We start from the raw sequence: 18523 nt of genomic DNA on the forward strand, positions 1-18523 counted from the left end.
CTTGTAGCTTGGTGGAAGCGACTGGAGGATTTTGTCAATGACTGCATCATCCGGGAGATTAACTCCCAGCTGAGTCAAGCGGTTATGTAACCCAGACATAGTGAGTATGTGCTCACTGACAGAACTATTTTCCTCCATCTTACAGCTGAAGAATTTGTCGGAGACTTCATATCTCTCGACCCGGGCATGAGCTTGGAAAACCATTTTCAGCTCTTCGAACATCTCATATGCTCCATGTCTCTCAAAACGCTTTTGGAGCCCCGGCTCTAGGCTGTAAAGCATGCCGCACTTAACGAGGGAGTAGTCATCGGCACGTGTCTGCCAAGCGTTCATAACATCTTGGTTCTGTGGGACGGGTGGATCACCTAGCGGTGCTTGTAGGACATAATCTTTCTTGGCAGCTATGAGGATGATCCTCAGGTTCCGGACCCAGTCCGTATAGTTGCTGCCATCGTCTTTCAGCTTGGTTTTCTCTAGGAACGCGTTGAAGTTGAGGACTACGTTGGCCATTTGATCTACAAGACATATTGTAAATATTTTAGACTAAGTTCATGATAATTAAGTTCATCTAATCAAATTATAATGAACTCCCACTTAGATAGACATCCCTCTTCTAGTCATCTAAGTATAACATGATCCGAGTTGGCTAGGCCGTGTCCGATCATCACGTGAGACGGACTAGTCAACGTCGGTGAACATCTTCATGTTGATCGTATCTTCTATACGACTCATGCTCGACCTTTCGGTCTTCTGTGTTCCGAGGCCATGTCTATGCACATGCTAGGCTCGTCAAGTCAACCTAAGTGTATTGCGTGTGTAGATCTGTCTTACATCCGTTGTATGTGAACGTAAGGATCTATCACACCCGATCATCACGTGGTGCTTCGAAACGACGAACTGTAGCAACGGTGCACAGTTAGGGGGAACACTTTCTTGAAATTATTATGAGGGATCATCTTATTTACTACCGTCGTTCTAAGCAAACAAGATGCAAAACATGATAAACATCACATGCAATCAAATAATAATAGTGACATGATATGGCCAATATCACATAGCTCCTTTGATCTCCATCTTGGGGCTCCATGATCATCCTGTCACCGTCATACTCATCGACATGTAAGTTGTGATTCCTATTACAATAGCATGAACATCTCATACATCACATATAGATCATTCATCATTCATCACAACTTTGGCCATATCATATCACAAAGCACTTGCTCCAAAAACAAGTTAGACGTCCTCTAATTGTTGTTGCAGGTTTTACGTGGCTGAAGTAGGGTTCTAACAAGAACGTTTACTTACCTACGTGAAAGCCACAACGTGATTTGTCAACTTCTATTTACCCTTCATAAGGACCCTGTTCATCGAATCCGCTCCAACTAAAGTAGGAGAGACAGACACCCGCCAGCCACCTTATGCATCTTGTGCATGTTAGTCGGTGGAACCGGTCTCACGTAAGCGTACGTGTAAGGTTGGTCCGGGCCGCTTCATCCCACAATACCGTTGAAGCAAGATAAGACTAGTAGCGGCAAGAAAGTTGACAACATCTACGCCCACAACAAATTGTGTTCTACTCGTGCAAGAGAACTTCGCATAGACCTAGCTCATGATGCCACTATTGGGGAACGTAGCAGAAAACAAAAATTTTCCTACGGTTTCACCAAGATCCATCTAGGAGTTCATCTAGCAACGAGTGATTAGATGCATCTACGTACCTTGTAGATCGCAAGCGGAAGCGTTCAAAGAACGGGGATGAGGTAGTCGTACTCGACGTGATTCGAATCACCGAAGATCTTAGCACCGAACGGACGATGCCTCCGCATTCAACACACGTACAGAACAGCCAGGTCTCCTCCTTCTTGATCCAGCAAGGGGAGAGGAGAGGTTGAGGGAGATGGCACCAGCAGCAGCACGACGGCGTGGTGATGATGGAGCTGCAGTACTCCGTCAGGGCTTCGCCAAGCGCTATGGAGGAGGAGGAAGTGTTGGAGAGGGAGAAGGAGGCAACCAAAGGCATGGGAGAAAAGCCCTCCTTCCCTCACTATATATAGGAGGGCCAAGGGGGGGGCGCCGGCCCTAGGAGATCCAATCTCCTAGGGTGGGGCGGCGGCCAAGGGGGGTTTCCCTCCCCCCCAAGGCACCTAGGAGGTGCCTTCCCCTCCTAGGACTCTATCCCCTTGTAACCCTAGGAGCATGGGCCTCTTTGGGGCTGGTGCCCTTGGCCCATGTAGGCCAAGGGGCACCCCCTAGAGCCCATGTGGCCCCCCGGGACAGGTGGCCCCACCTGGTGGGCCCCCGGGACCCTTCCGGTGGTCCCGGTACAATACCGATAACCCCGAAACTTGTCCCGATGCCTGAAACAGGACTTCCCATATATAAATCTTTACCTCCGGACCATTTCGGAACTCCTCGTGACGTCCGGGATCTCATCCGGGACTCCGAACAACATTCGGGTTACTGCATATACATATCCCTACAACCCTAGCGTAACCGAACCTTAAGTGTGTAGACCCTACGGGTTCGGGAGATATGCAGACATGACCGAGACGACTCTCCGGTCAATAACCAACAGCGGGATCTGGATACCCATGTTGGCTCCCACATACTCCACGATGATCTCATCGGATGAACCACGATGTCGAGGATTTAAGCAACCCCGTATGCAATTCCCTTTGTCAATCGGTATGTTACTTGCCCGAGATTCGATCGTCGGTATCCCAATACCTTGTTCAGTCTCGTTACCGGCAAGTCACTTTACTCGTACCGCAATGCATGATCCCGTGATCAACCACTTGGTCACCTTGAGCTCATAATGATGATGCATTACCGAGTGGGCCCACTGATACCTCTCCGTTATATGGAGTGACAAATCCCAGTCTCGATCCGTGTCAACCCAACAGACACTTTCGGAGATACCTGTAGTGCACCTTTATAGTCACCCAGTTACGTTGTGACGTTTGGTACACCCAAAGCACTCCTACGGTATCCGGGAGTTACACGATCTCATGGTCAAAGGAAAAGATACTTGACATTGGAAAAGCTCTAGCAAACGAACTACACGATCTTTGTGCTATGCTTAGGATTGGGTCTTGTCCACCACATCATTCTCCTAATGATGTGATCCCGTTATCAATGACATCCAATGTCCATAGCCAGGAAACCATGACTATCTGTTGATCAACGAGCTAGTCAACTAGAGGCTTACTAGGGACATATTATGGTCTATGTATTCACACGTGTATTACGATTTCCGGATAATACAGTTATAGCATGAATAAATACAATTATCATGAACAAAGAAATATAATAATAATACTTTTATTATTGCCTCTAGGGCATATTTCCAACATTTGCAATGCTGAAATCAGCAGAGGTAGAAGTCAAAAAGGAACATCAAGTGTTGATGGTGAATAAAACCACTAAGTTCAAGAAAGGCAAGGGTAAGAAGAACTTCAAGAAGGACGGCAAGGGAGTTGCCGCGCCCGGTAAGCAAGCTGCCGGGAAGAAGCCAAAGAATGGACCCAAGCCCGAGACTGAGTGTTTTTATTGCAAGGGAAGTGGTCACTGGAAGCGGAACTGCCCCAAATACTTAGCGGACAAGAAGGCCGGCATCACGAAAGGTATATGTGATATACATGTAATTGATGTGTACCTTACCAGTACTCGTAGTAGCTCCTGGGTATTTGATACCGGTGCGGTTGCTCACATTTGTAACTCAAAGCAGGAGCTGCAGAATAAGTGAAGACTGGCGAAGGACGAGGTGATGATGCGCGTCGGGAATGGTTCCAAGGTCGATGTGATCGCCGTCGGCACGCTACCTCTACATTGACCTACCGGATTAGTTTTAAACCTCAATAATTGTTATTTAGTGCCAGCTTTGAGCATGAACATTGTATCAGGATCTCGTTTAATTCGAGATGGCTACTCATTTAAATCCAAGAGTAATGGTTGTTCTATTTATACGAGAGATATGTTTTATGGTCATGCTCCGATGGTGAATGGTTTATTCTTAATGAATCTCGAGCGTAATGCTACACATATTCATAGTGTGAATACCAAAAGATGTAAGGTTGATAATGATAGTCCCACATACTTGTGGCACTACCGCCTTGGTCACATAGGTGTCAAACGCATGAAGAAGCTCCATGCAGATGGACTTTTAGAGTCTCTTGATTACGAATCATTTGACACGTGCGAACCATGCCTCATGGGTAAAATGACCAAGACTCCGATCTTAGGAACAATGGAGCGAGCAACCAACTTATTGGAAATCATACATACTGATGTGTGCGGTCCAATGAGTGTTGAGGCTCGCGGTGGCTATCGTTATGTTCTCACCCTCACTGATGACTTGACTAGATATGGGTATGTCTATTTAATGAAACACAAGTCTGAGACCTTTGAAAAGTTCAAGGAATTTCAGAGTGAGGTTGAGAATCAACGTGACAGGAAAATCAAGTTCTTGCGATCAGATCATGGGGGAGAATACTTGAGTCACGAATTTGGCACACACTTAAGAAAATGTGGAATAGTTTCACAACTCACGCCGCCTGGAACACCTCAGGGTAATGGTGTGTCTGAACGTCGTAATCGTACTCTATTAGATATGGTGCGATCTATGATGTCTCTTACCGATTTACCGCTATCATTTTGGGGCTATGCTTTAGAGACTGCCGCATTCACTTTAAATAGGGCTCCGTCGAAATTCGTTGAAACGACACCGTATGAATTATGGTTTGGGAAGAAACCTAAGCTGTCGTTTCTAAAAGTTTGGGGATGCGATGCTTATGTCAAGAAACTTCAACCTGAAAAGCTCGAACCCAAGTCGGAAAAATGCGTCTTCATAGGATACCCTAAGGGAACCATTGGGTATACCTTCTACCTCAGATCCGAAGGCAAGATCTTCGTTGCCAAGAATGGATCCTTTCTAGAGAAGGAGTTTCTCTCGAAAGAAGTAAGTGGGAGGAAAGTAGAGCTTGATGAAGTATTGCCTCTTGAAGCAGAGAGTAGTGCAGCTCAGGAAAATGTTCCTGTGGTGCCTGCACCGATTAGAGAGGAAGTTAATGATGATGATCAAGATACTTCGGATCAAGCTCCTACTGAACTTCGTAGGTCCACAAGGACACGTTCCGCACCAGAGTGGTACGGTAACCCTGTCTTGGAAATCATGTTGTTAGACAACGGTGAACCTTCGAACTATGAAGAAGCGATGGCGGGCCCAGATTCCGACAAATGGCTGGAAGCCATGAAATTCGAGATAAGATCCATGTATGAAAACGAAGTATGGACTTTGACTGACTTGCCCGTTGATCGGCGAGCCATAGAAAATAAATGGATCTTTAAGAAGAAGACAGACGCGGATGGTAATGTGACCATCTATAAAGCTCGGCTTGTCGCTAAGGGTTATCGACAAGTTCAAGGGGTTGACTACGATGAGACTTTCTCACCCGTAGCGAAGCTGAAGTCCGTCCGAATCATGTTAGCAATTGCCGCATTCTATGATTATGAGATATGGCAAATGGACATCAAAATGGCATTCCTTAATGGTTTCCTTAAGGAAGAATTGTATATGATGCAGCCGGAAGGTTTTGTCGATCCTAAGAATGCTGACAAGGTGTGCAAGCTCCAACGCTCGATTTATGGGCTGGTGCAAGCATCTCGGAGTTGGAACATTCGCTTTGATGAGATGATCAAGGCGTTTGGGTTTATGCAGACTTATGGAGAAGCCTGCGTTTACAAGAAAGTGAGTGGGAGCTCTGTAGCATTTCTCATATTATATGTAGATGACATACTTTTGATGGGAAATGATATAGAACTTTTGGACAGCATTAAGGCCTACTTGAATAAGAGTTTTTCAATGAAGGACCTTGGAGAAGCTGCTTATATATTAGGCATCAAGATCTATAGAGATAGATCAAGATGCCTCATAGGTCTTTCACAAAGCACATACCTTGATAAGATATTGAAGAAGTTCAATATGGATCAGTCTAAGAAGGGGTTCTTGCCTATGTTGCAAGGTGTGAAATTGAGCTCAGCTCAATGTCCGACCACGACAGAAGATATAGAAGAGATGAGTGTCATCCCCTATGCCTCAGCCATAGGGTCTATTATGTATGCCATGCTGTGTACCAGACCTGATGTAAACCTTGCCGTAAGTTTGGTAGGAAGGTACCAAAGCAATCCTGGCAAGGAACACCGGACAACGGTCAAGAATATCCTGAAGTACCTGAAAAGGACTAAGGACATGTTTCTCGTTTATGGAGGTGACGAAGAGCTCGTCGTAAAGGGTTACGTCGACGCTAGCTTTGACACGGATCTGGATGACTCTAAGTCACAAACCGGATACGTGTATATTTTGAATGGTGGGGCAGTAAGCTAGTGCAGTTGCAAGCAAAGCGTTGTGGCGGGATCTACATGTGAAGCAGAGTACATGGCAGCCTCGGAGGCAGCACACGAAGCAGTCTGGGTGAAGGAGTTCATTACCGACCTAGGAGTCATACCCAATGCGTCGGGGCCGATGACTCTCTTCCGTGACAACACTGGAGCTATTGCCCTTGCCAAGGAGCCCAGGTTTCACAGGAAGACCAGGCATATCAAGCGTCGCTTCAACTCCATTTGTGGAAGTGTTCAAAATGGAGACATAGAAATTTGTAAAGTACATACGGACTTGAATGTCACAGATCCGTTGACTAAACCTCTCCCTAGAGCAAAACATGATCAACACCAGAATTCCATGGGTGTTCGATTCATCACAATGTAACTAGATGATTGACTCTAGTGCAAGTGGGAGACTGTTGGAAATATGCCCTAGAGGCAATAATAAAATGATTATTATATTTCCTTGTTCATGATAATTGTCTATTATTCATGCTATAATTGTATTATCCGGAAATCGTAATACATGTGTGAATACATAGACCACAATGTGTCCCTAGTGAGCCTCTAGTTGACTAGCTCGTTGATCAACAGATAGTCATGGTTTCCTGGCTATGGTCATGGGGATGTCATTGATAACGGGATCACATCATTAGGAGAATGATGTGATGGACAAGACCCAATCTTAAGCTTAGCTCAAAGATCGTGTAGTTCGTTTGCTGTAGCTTTTCTGAATGTCAAGCGTCATTTCCTTAGACCATGAGATTGTGCAACTCCCGGATACCGTAGGAGTACTTTGGGTGTACCAAACATCACAACGTAACCGGGTAACTATAAAGGTACATTATAGGTGTCTCCGAAAGTGTCTGTTGGGTTGGCACGAATCGAGACTGGGATTTGTCACTCCGTATGAAGGAGAGGTATCTTTGGGCCCACTCGGTAATGCATCATCACAATGAGCTCAAAGTGATCAAGTGGTTGATCACGGGATCATGCATTACAGTACGAGTAAAGTGACTTGCTGGTAACGAGACTGAACGCGGTATTGGGATACTGACGATCGAGTCTCGGGCAAGTAACGTACCGATTGACAAAGGGAACTGTATACGGATTGATTGAATCCTCGACATCGTGGTTCATCTGATGAAATCATCATGGAGCATGTGGGAGCCAACATGGGTATCCAGATCCCGCTGTTGGTTATTGACCGGAGAGCTGTCTCGGTCATGTCTACATGTCTCCCGAACCCGTAGGGTCTACACACTTAAGGTTCGGTGACGCTAGGGTTGTAGAGATATGAGTATGCAGTAACCCGAAAGTTGTTAGGAGTCCCGGATGAGATCCCGTACATCACGAGGAGTTCCGGAATGGTCCGGAGGTGAAGAATTATATATAGGAAGTGCAGTTTCGGCCATCAGGAGAGTTTCGGGGGTCACCGGTATTGTACCTGGACCACCGGAAGGGTCCCGGGGGTCCACCGGGTGGGGCCACCCATCCCGGAGGGCCCCATGGGCTGAAGTGGGGAGGGGAACCAGCCCCTGGTGGGCTGGTGCGCCCCCTTGGCCCCCCCATGCGCCTAGGGTTGGGAACCCTAGGGGAGGGGGCGCCTCCACTTGCCTTGGGGGGGTACTCCACCCCCCTTGGCCGCCGCCCCCTAGGAGATCCCATCTCCTAGGGCCGGCGCACCCCCCTAGGGGGCCTATATAAAGGGGGGAGGGACGGCAGGAACACCTGAAGTCTTGGCGCCTCCCTCTCCCCTGCTACACCTCTCCCTCTCGCTGAAGCTCGGCGAAGCCCTGCTGCATCCACCACCACGCCGTCGTGCTGCTGGATCTTCATCAACCTCTCCTTCCCCCTTGCTGGATCAAGAAGGAGGAGATGTCATCCGCTCCGTACGTGTGTTGAACGCGGAGGTGCCGTCCGTTCTGCACTTGGTCATCGGTGATTTGGATCACGGCGAGTACGACTCCATCATCCCCGTTCTCTTGAACGCTTCCGCTCGTGATCTACCAGGGTATGTAGATGTACTCTCCTCTCGTTGCTAGTTGACTCCATAGATTGATCTTGGTGAAACGTATGATTTTTTTTGCTTTCTGCAACGTTCCCCAACAGGTTTGACCAGAGAAATTCGTTTAATGAAGTTGCACAACAAGATGATGCCTACACTGCTCCTGATGTACAAGGTAGCATAGATGTTCCTAATATCTTTGAGAACCATCACGTCAAAGACGCTGGCGAAAAGATTGCCTGTCGTGCTATGGACATATAAGAGTTGATCAAGAAAAAGCCAACGTTCGAGGACGTTGAGGACAAAGAAGAAGATGACACTGTGGGGAGTTACGATTCAGACTGATACACATGGTGAAGATGTTGACGCTACTGGTGCGGATGATGATTACATTGCTTTTGTCGTATTTGCCTGTCAGAAGACATTTTTTATCTACTATCTGAAATTGTGTTTGCTATGACAGCTGAAACCTGATGAACATGTTGTTTAGTATTTTCCTGTGAGAACATCACTTGTTATGTATGCTGATATGTGTTTGATGATTGTATGACGACTAAAACATGATGATATTGTTGTTTAGTTGTACTCATATTTGGCTATGAAACTTGAATTTGATGACATAGTTTGCTGTTGGACTGCAATTTGCTCGATGTTTCCGAATGAGAACAAAGCTGACCCGACAGGGCCTCTGCTAATTTATTTATTTATTATCAAAAGGGCCTCTGCTATTTATTTATTTATGAGTAAAAGGGGATACCCCTTGATTTCCGTTAATATAAATCATTAGATGTTCACAACACTACGCCCAGCTTGCTACACATGTTTCATTCATTACTAGTTTCAGCAAAGTGCTCATGTCATAGCCACTGAATACATCACGAGTGCTACATACAATGCAAATAAAGAGACAATCATCCTACAGAGCACATCAATTTTGCCCATTATCTTCACAAGCTCTTTCATCTCCTCATTGCTGTCAAGGCCGTTCAACAGCTGTTGCTTGACCATGATCAGAGAACTGCATCTTTAACCTTCTGCTCTGCATCTTCCTCTTCTGTCGTTCCTTCAGTTACTTGTCCAACACCCCAACCTGCTGGTATTGGGATTCCTCGGCTAACCAAATAATCAGCGTAGTTGCACTCCCCCACATCAGCAACTTCCCGCAAATACAAATCACATGAATCTTCCCTTTTCTGCATGAATCAAATTGGAAGATCATCAACCAAACAATTAAAAAAATCAGCAAGTGAAAGCAGCAGAACAACACTTAAACATATTATTACCCCATGATTCGGGCATTCGTAGAAGACTTGGCCAGTGTCGGTGTACAAAAGTAGGGGCTCTCCTTTTGACCCCTTTACTTGTGCACGGGCAGTCAGAGCCGCGCGTCGCGGCCACACTTAGCAGGGCAGAGGAGGGAAGCCGGATAGAAGCCGAAGCACAAGACAACCAAGGCAACGCCAAGACCAGAAACTCAGGAGAGCAAGAGGACGAGGTGGACTCCCTCGGCAAGATCCTTGCCGAGGCAGTCTCCGCAGCCCCGGCAAGAGCCTTGCCGAGGCAACTTGCGCGACACCAGCAGAGCAAGCCACCATTGAGCCCACGGGTTCCAACACCACCAACTATCCACGTTAGGACCAAGACTCGGGAGGCGCCTCTGTGGTGGCATGCAGATCTTCGTCAAGATCCTAAACATGTGAGATCAGATGAGGACCAGAAGACGGCGACCCTCGGCATGATCCTAGCCGAGGAAATCCACAAGACCCCCGGCAAGCGCCTTGCCGGGGACGACTGCAACGCCATGACAAGACCCTTGTCAGGCCCCCGGCAATACCCTTGCCGAGGGCATCAGTGGGGCCACTGCCAGGCCCACCCCTACCAAGACTCCACCTCCATCCCCAAGCAACAGCTAGCTCAACCAGCTGGGCAGGCACCTGCATGGCGACGGGCGGCCTCTACACCGACTCAGCAAGCACCTGCATGGTGGCATGCGACCCTTCGTGAAGGCTCCACCGCCGCGCCAGCCCAACAGCCAGCCAACTTGGTGCCGTAAGGCCTCGTCAGCTCGGGCGCGTGTCAAAGCCAGGCGAGGCGGCGACAGCTGGGACGTGCTTCCTTACCATCCCCGATAAAGCGAAAGGGACACGTCGGGAGCGCGTTAAATGCGTTTGTCCGACGGTGCCAGAGGATAGACTCATCCACTGTACACCTTTCCACCTCCTGTGTGCCACTGTGGCGACCCCTTTGTGCCTATAAAAGGAGGCCCGAGGCATCCAGGAGGAGGATTCAGACCTTTTGGGCAAGTTACACCCCATAGCTAGCTCAAGAACACAAGAATACTCTAATACATCCACCAAAGCAGGATTAGGGTGTTACGCATCCTCACGGCCCAAACTTGGGTAAACGATCCGTGTGCTTCCTGTCAGACCCGCTCTTTTCACAACCTCGCACCCGCCAACCGTAGAAGGGATCCCAGTGACCCCATAGGTGTCGTTTCCACCGACATCTTTGGCGCACCAGGTAGGGGAGATGGCGCAGCTAGGGAAATCTGGTCTAATCGAAGCAGCGGCTTCATCGTGGCCGTCGTTCCAAGGAAAAAGATGACCAAGCTTGGTGGCACCATCTGCACATGAGGTGGACGCCCGCACAACGACGGAGAAGCTAAGTCGTGCGAAACTTTAAGCAATTTCCTTTTTATATATGAGGTTATTGTCCTCGAAGGTCCTGTCCCATGTATGGAAAACCTGCACGCAAAGGGGCCCTACCGCTATTGGCAACACCCTTGCTCTGTTTCGAGTCCGCTCAACAGCTCAAGCGGCCGCGTCACGAGCGCCAGGGTAGCCTTCCACAATTGGCAACGCTCTCGATTCTGACTCGAGTCAAGCTCGACAGTTGGAGCGGCCGCGTTGAGAGCGGTAAGGTGGTTCGCTCGGCAGCAAGCACACCCGGCATGCTATTGGGGATCTGTCCTCAAGATGCCGCCCTGGGTTTACGTGCCGGCAAGCCTACCCGGTTAACTTAGGGCGGACATAGAAGGGAAGATCAGACAGGAAAATAACATGCATTGTAACAAGAGTACTGTAGAGTTATATTACATGAGTTGTTGCCGCGATTCTAACTAAAGATAGAAATTGTCTTGGTCATGAACCTGCAGCGGCAATGAGAAACGGGGTGCCTAATCCCGGCGCTAGCCCTCCACCCTCTGGATTCCATCGATGCGGCTGATGATGGGTTTGATACGCTCCTTGAGTGTCGCGATGTCCGCATCATCCAACAAGCTCTCCAGCGCGGCGTCGAAGTCGAGGTCAGGATTCCAGTGCGCCACCTTGGTGAGGACCTTGGTCATGGCACCCCGTCAAAGCCTCCAGGCCTCATCGGCTAGGGAGGCCTCCCGATTGGAGTGGAGCTGCTCTAGGGCCTCGAGGACGCCCTCGAAGAAGATGGTCAGCTTGGCGTTGGGACTCATGTTGCGCTCCGGGGTATACCTCACATTTGGCATCCCCATGGTACCCAGCTGCGTGGTGATCCTGCCGGCGACGCCTTCGAGGCGCCCGATCCAGCGATTCTCACCCTCCACAAAGTCTTTGTGGTTGGCGGTCTCATTCTTCCGCAGCTGCTTCTCGGTCTCCAGGTCCTTGGCTAGGGTCTCCTCCCAGGCCTTGCCCTCTGACAGCATCCCCTCGAGACCCTCCAGCTTCAGCTTGAGGTCTTTGATGGAGTTGTTGGCCTTGGAGAGCTGCCCAGCCCTGCTGAGGGCCGCGCCCTGCATCTCGACCAGAGCGCTATTGAGCATGTCCTTCTCCTTGGACAGCTTCAGGACCTGGTCTTTCAGCCCGTCCCGCTCCTCCTCCAGCTCCTTCACCTTGTCGGCGTGAACCAGGGCCTGTGCATTGAGTGCCTCTCCGTGCCTCTGCTCCAGCTCCTGGATCCGCTGCACGACGAGCTTCTCCACCTCCTCATCCTTGCCATAGCTCCCACTAGACTTTACAAGATTCTTCATCATTTGAACAAAATCAAACTCTTTGACTATTTCATTAAAATGTTGATTCCAGCTCCTTGATACTTACTTCAAACCATAAAAAAGACTTTTGAAGTTTGCACACCCATCTGGTATCCTTATGATCTACAAAACTTTCCGGTTGTATCATTCATACACCCTTCCCGTTCATGAAGCTAGTTATGATATCCATTCCATTTAGTTTTTACCTTCTGCATCAACTAAGTTCCAAACTTAATTGTCGTATATGAACTCTATACCTTTAAGTTCCAAACTTAATTGTATATGAACTCCATTCCTGTGTGCATGGCTATAAGCCATTCTTTTTAGCCGAGCGCCGCCATCGCTTAAAGTGCGCAGGCTCATCTTCTTCTAAGATGAATATTTCATTTTGAAATCATTCAGGAGGTTCGTCAACCTTTTCCTGACTTCTGGTTACAAGCTTTAACTAGTGTTTCTACAACTGGTTTACTAACTTCTGGTTCAATTTTGTAGATAACATTTTGGAACAATTTCCGTTTTGTTAATCTTGCTAACTTTTGCCAGAGATTCAATATTTTTTATCAAGCTTTCATTGTCCTCCCACTTACTTATGTCAGTGAGAAAACTCCTTGAAAATGTGTTCATTCTCTATGACAAACTTTTTGTCCTTGAACTTTTTGTAGAAGGAATGTCCAATTGTCTCTTTTCGATAACCTACAAATTAATATTTGTTTGGATTGTTAACTCCATAACTATGGTGTCGTCTTGCAAGACTTTTCGGCGGTGCTCTGTTGCGTGTATATGTTGTTGTTTCAAGTGCATATCCCCAAATTGAATAAAAGCATATTGGTAAAATAATTCTACAATTATTCAAGCGCTTTGCTAAAATCATAACTCAGATAATTTTCTTCATGATTGAAGAACTTTTTACCTTTTGACATAATGATTCTTATCTTCGCTCTGAATTTTTTGAACCTTTCAAATATTTCATTATGAATTTATTTAAACCTTTCAAATATTTCATATTTACATTAACTTTTCATATTTACTCAGGTAATTAATGAAGTATAATTATCCACCGCGCCCTCGTTTTCTCGTCGGATTATATACATCACCATGTATTATGTCAACTGATTTGACTTCGATACTTCATCTACATGAAGATGATTGTTCTAATATTACCAAGCAGTGCCACATTTAAGTGGTGTTTCATCAGTCTTCTCAAGACGTTTAGCATTAATGTTATAAACTTTCAATTCAAGTTCTCATGAATAAACCACCAATAATATAGGTAAATTCGAAACCTATTATTATTACAACTTAAACAACCATTGTTTAAAACTTACTAGTAAAAGTGCCCGTGCGTTGCACCGGGTTGCATTTTTTATTTTTGGATTATGAATTTTGCATTTGAAAAGTCTCGCCTCATTTCCTCTGTTGACATCTACTTCAACTCTGCATCGCCATCGAAGTGCAAATAGAGATGCAAACATAGGAAGTTTCAACAGATCGAGTGAAACTCCACACAGATTGGTCTCGAAGAACAATTTATAAGTACACCAAGTTAAGAACAACATCCATAGGGTTCCGTTAATAGCATGAGACAGTTGAACATGTGCAATTTTTTTACAATATCTTCCTAATTTATTGAAGAACTTTACGAACTAACCATATCAGTCTGCTGCCAAGAATAACACATTAAATGCAAGTGACGATGGTTGTAGTTGCAAAGTAAAAACCATAAAACCTATGTTTGAACAATACCCTCGGTCCAAGTACATATGACATATAGTTACTCATTTCTTAAAGTGAACTAAAATAATGTATGTATCTTTCAAATCAGAACTGAAGTTTAGCAAACACCAAAACTTAAATTATTACGTGCGTTTTCATGTTTTGAGACATAGAATATTTTTGAATTAGCCCTATCCTCTCAAGAAACATATGGACTCACACGTGAAAAAGCAGATATGTAAAAGCATGAAGCATGTGAACACCTATCTTCAGCAGGGTATGTCCTAAAGCACTGAACAAACCATTATATACTAATACCTATAGGAACTCCCCATGCGAAAGAGAATAAAAGGTACTGATCAAAACACTTTCCTCACTGTCAATTACTGGCAGTAGCTCCGAAGAATTGCTACTGCCAACCTTGAAGCAAAATTACATCTACATCGATAGCAAAATGAAAGTTAAGCCGTACATGAAGGTAGAAATTGATTGGCACAAAGCTCAAAAGTGATTTTTTAAAGAGTAATAGCAATTTCAATGGTCTTAATTTTAGGAATATGTTATCTGCTTTCTTTCATAAAATTTAATATCCACAGACCACAAGATGACCTGCATGATTATAGTATTTAAATATATTCAATAAAGACAATATCAATTTTTACATAAAACCTGACTAAATATTTTTTAAACCCATGTGGTTGTATAAAAAGATCGCGCCCACGAATCCAAACAGACACCATCCACAGACCACAAGATTTTTTTTAGAAAAGGAGGATATACCCCCGGCCTCTGCATCTGGACGATGCATGCAACCATATTATTAATTATTCACAAAGACCATACAAGGTGATACATCAATAAGCCTGAAGCCACCATCTTCGCAACACCGTTGCTATTCTTATCCCCTTGATGAAGGCATGCCAAATGTCCGGGCCTAATACCAAACAGACATTGCATCAAAGCCTAACATCTAAAGCCGGGTGTCCCATCCAAGACACTACCTGAATTGGGTCCCACAGCGACAGACCACAAGATGACATGCATGATTATGGAATTTAAATATATTCAATAAAGACAATTATCAAATTTTACAAAAAACATGACTGGATTTTTTTCTAAACCCATGCGGCTGTATAAAAAGATTGCACCCACCATTCTAAAATAGACACACCCGACATAAACCAAATGACTGAAAGAGGTATCTTGGACAATGCCTCTATTTTTTTCTGAGAGGAACGCCCATTACTTGACCAAATTGGTTATTCGGTAAAAATGAAACAAGAGACACGCATGGCGCTCCCTCTTTCACTTCAAAAAAGAAGTTCTTCTCATCCCCTTTGTCTAATTTTTTTTCTTATCATCCCTTCCCACCGCTCCCCATTCCATGGTGGCCGCCCCTCACTTCCATTTCCATTCCTTGTGGATGTAGTACCTCATCAGGCCGCCCTTTCCTTTCGTCCCCGCCGCCGGCGCGAGGCCTCACCTGCTCTCCCCACTGCCTCCTCTCCCCGGCACGCAGTCGCACGCCGCATCCTCTCCCGCCACATCGTCGCCCAGCGCATCCTCTCCCCCTCCCCACGACCTTGCGCCGCCGCCTCCTCTCCCCACATAACCTCGCATTGCCGCTAACACCGTCGGTCTTCCCTAGATCGACTCTGCCGTCGCCGTACACATGTCCCAGCGCAGATCCAGATGCGAGCTAGAGGAGCGTGCTGGACACGATGCGGGAGCAGGCATCTCAGAGCGGCCCGAGGTTCAGTGCGTCTCGTGCCCCTGTGATAGTCGGCCTCGTGCTTGGCTCCCACATTCAATCCAGGAAGGCGCTCGCAGCTCGCTTACGTGCTCGACTACTCCAGTTACTTGATGGATTCAGGTATTGACAACTGTGAACTCGAGTTTACCACACAGTATATCATTGTTGGATGGTGAACACACAGTGGTACTTTTGTTGATATTAATTTAGGATCCTTGCTCTTAATAGGCTACTATAAGAAATGGCAACTTGGGGCATGACTTGCAAGAAAGGGATTCTATGACAGAATGACATTGCTTCATGGTAGAGTTTCTGCATCTGGAGATCAAGTTTTATTTTGGTGTCTCATGTCAGTGACATTTGTGTGTGTGTGTGCGCGCGGAAAAATTTGAGTGCGTGCGTGCGCGCGCGGGGGGAAATTTTGAGAGTCTCATGAGAGAGCACACACTCGAAAGTATATTTAGATTGAATTTGACTCTTTTTTAGTGATGTTGGATTTGGCTAAAAAGGATGGGAGAACATCTCTAATAGATTTTGCCACTGATCCATGAGAAAAGGACAGCATAATGATTTGGCGGGGATCCTCAATATTTTGGTCAAAAAGGACAGCATAATGAAGTTAGCATTAGAGTCATTTTAGAATCGGAGAGAAAAAAAATAGAATTTGGGTGATCCTGTTTTTGTTTTTCTACTGTCTAATCTTGGAGTAAGCTTCACTTGGGAGCAGTTAATCTCACGCAGAAACATATAATTGCAGTCGAAATTCTTTGAGGATTGCATAGTAGAAATTTTGGTACAGCTTGTACAGCCATAATTGGTCGTTTATATTTCAGGTTTCGGGGTATGTAGAGAATGTGATGTTTAGAAAAATCTGGGCAACAGCAGCATTTCCAAGGTGACAAATATGTTCTTATTTTGGCTTGTAAGTCTCTTTCTGCCCTTAGTTACACATTTTGGTGCTAAATTTGTATATATACTTAGAATTATTTCTATAGAAAAACCATGAATGAGTTAGTGGACACATAATTTGTTCGCTCAGGACATTATACATGAGAAATATACCATAAATGATTTGTATATACACAAATGAGTTAGTCTCCTCCAAGACGATCAAGTTCTGAATTCCAACTGTGAAGTTGTCACTTGGCTTTAATGTTCCTGTAGAATCCAAGTAATATATTTAAGGTTAGAAAAGAAGCAATGCAATGTGAAATATAAATATACTTTAAGTTTTTCTTAAATGATGATCCTACCAAGTAGAAACTGAAATTTTGAACAAGAAATTAAAAGGTTGCATTACCTATTTGGTTAATACTTCCGTGTATACAATATTTTTCGTATATGTCTCGCTTGTAGTGCTCTTCCTATTCGTCTTCCTATTCATCTTCCTATTCTTCTGCTTGTTCTCACCATGTGTACCTGTTAGAACCTTTATGTTTGATGTCGCAGTTGCTCTAGAAAGCGCGACATATAACTGACCATGTGAAGAAACCGGTTCAGGCAGGTAGATGCCGACATTTGGTATTGTCTGTCCTTGTGATTTGTTTATTGTCATTGCAAAACTGAGCCTGATTGGGAACTGTTTCCTCTTGAAACTGAACGGGAACATGTCATCGTCAGAGGGACATAATGGTATCCGAGGCAGGAAAACTCGCATTCCAGAGTGCTGTCCCACCACAATCTCTGCGTCAATTGCATTTTTTTGAAATCCACGCACGACCAACCTCGTACCGTTGCAGAGTCCATTAGCAGGGTCGATGTTCCTGAGTAGTATGATTGGGCAATTTATTTTGAGCTTCAACATATGTGGAGGCAGTCCATTTGGGGTTAGGGTATTTAAGTATTCTGGTGGATAGTAGTTATGTGGGTCGTCTTCTACGGAATCAAAGCTATGGTACACCATCTCCTCCCCCTGGAAGCGATCAATCATTTTTAAGTTGATTTTGTCCACGCAGTCGTTCCTTGTGGATAAAATTGCTCTTGATGTGATGTACTTTGGATCCTTTATTAGGGAAGCATTGCCTGTTTGGTAGATATTGTCAATGAGTCTATCCAAGCCATTATCATCCGTCTTATTTGCCACACATATACTTCTAGGTAGAAGTATTTCACCATCATCATTTGTCTTCTCAGTTCCATTTCCAATGCGTAGTAGGTATTCTGCGAACCAAGGGTCGTTTTGAGCCCTCATGTTGCGCACAAGCTTCAACTGACGCATGCAATTCCAGAGCTCTGACGTGCATAGCGATGCATCTACTATTTGGGCCCTTGTTCCCTTTCGGACAACAGGGAGCACTTGTCTAAAATCTCCCCCAAATACGACCGTTTTTCCACCAAAAGGAAGATCTGGTCTGTCCATTATGCCTCTCATGCTTTTGTCTAGCGCCTCCACTGTTTGCCTCTTAGTCATAGATGCTTCATCCCAAATTATTAGTGATGCTGCTTGGAGTAGCTTGGCTGTCCCACTTTGTTTTGTGAAGCTACAAATAGCACCATCATCTATTTTTAGTGGAATTTTGAACCTTGAGTGTGCGGTCCTCCCTCCAGGCATTATGGAAGCAGCAACACCGGAAGTGGCTGTCGCCACTGCAATCTTGCCTTGTCCGCGTACTGTGGCCAAGAGCGCCCTGTAAAGAAAAGTTTTTCCTGTGCCTCCCGGCCCATCGAC

The 18523-nt window shown here is 45.7% G+C and overlaps 1 protein-coding gene across 1 annotated transcript; it reads right to left on the reverse strand.

Moving 5' to 3' along the window:
• Positions 1-17155: 17155 nt before the first annotated feature.
• LOC147984502 (uncharacterized) lies at positions 17156-18073 on the reverse strand. The gene has a single exon (XM_087541128.1). It carries the CDS (start codon positions 18071-18073, stop codon positions 17156-17158), a length of 918 nt encoding a protein of 305 aa, XP_087397254.1.
• Between the last annotated feature and the right edge of the window lie 450 nt (positions 18074-18523).

This window comes from Triticum urartu, chromosome 2A (genome assembly GCF_056163025.1).
Source record: "Triticum urartu cultivar PI428250 chromosome 2A, HENAU_Tu73, whole genome shotgun sequence".
NCBI lineage: Eukaryota > Viridiplantae > Streptophyta > Magnoliopsida > Poales > Poaceae > Triticum > Triticum urartu.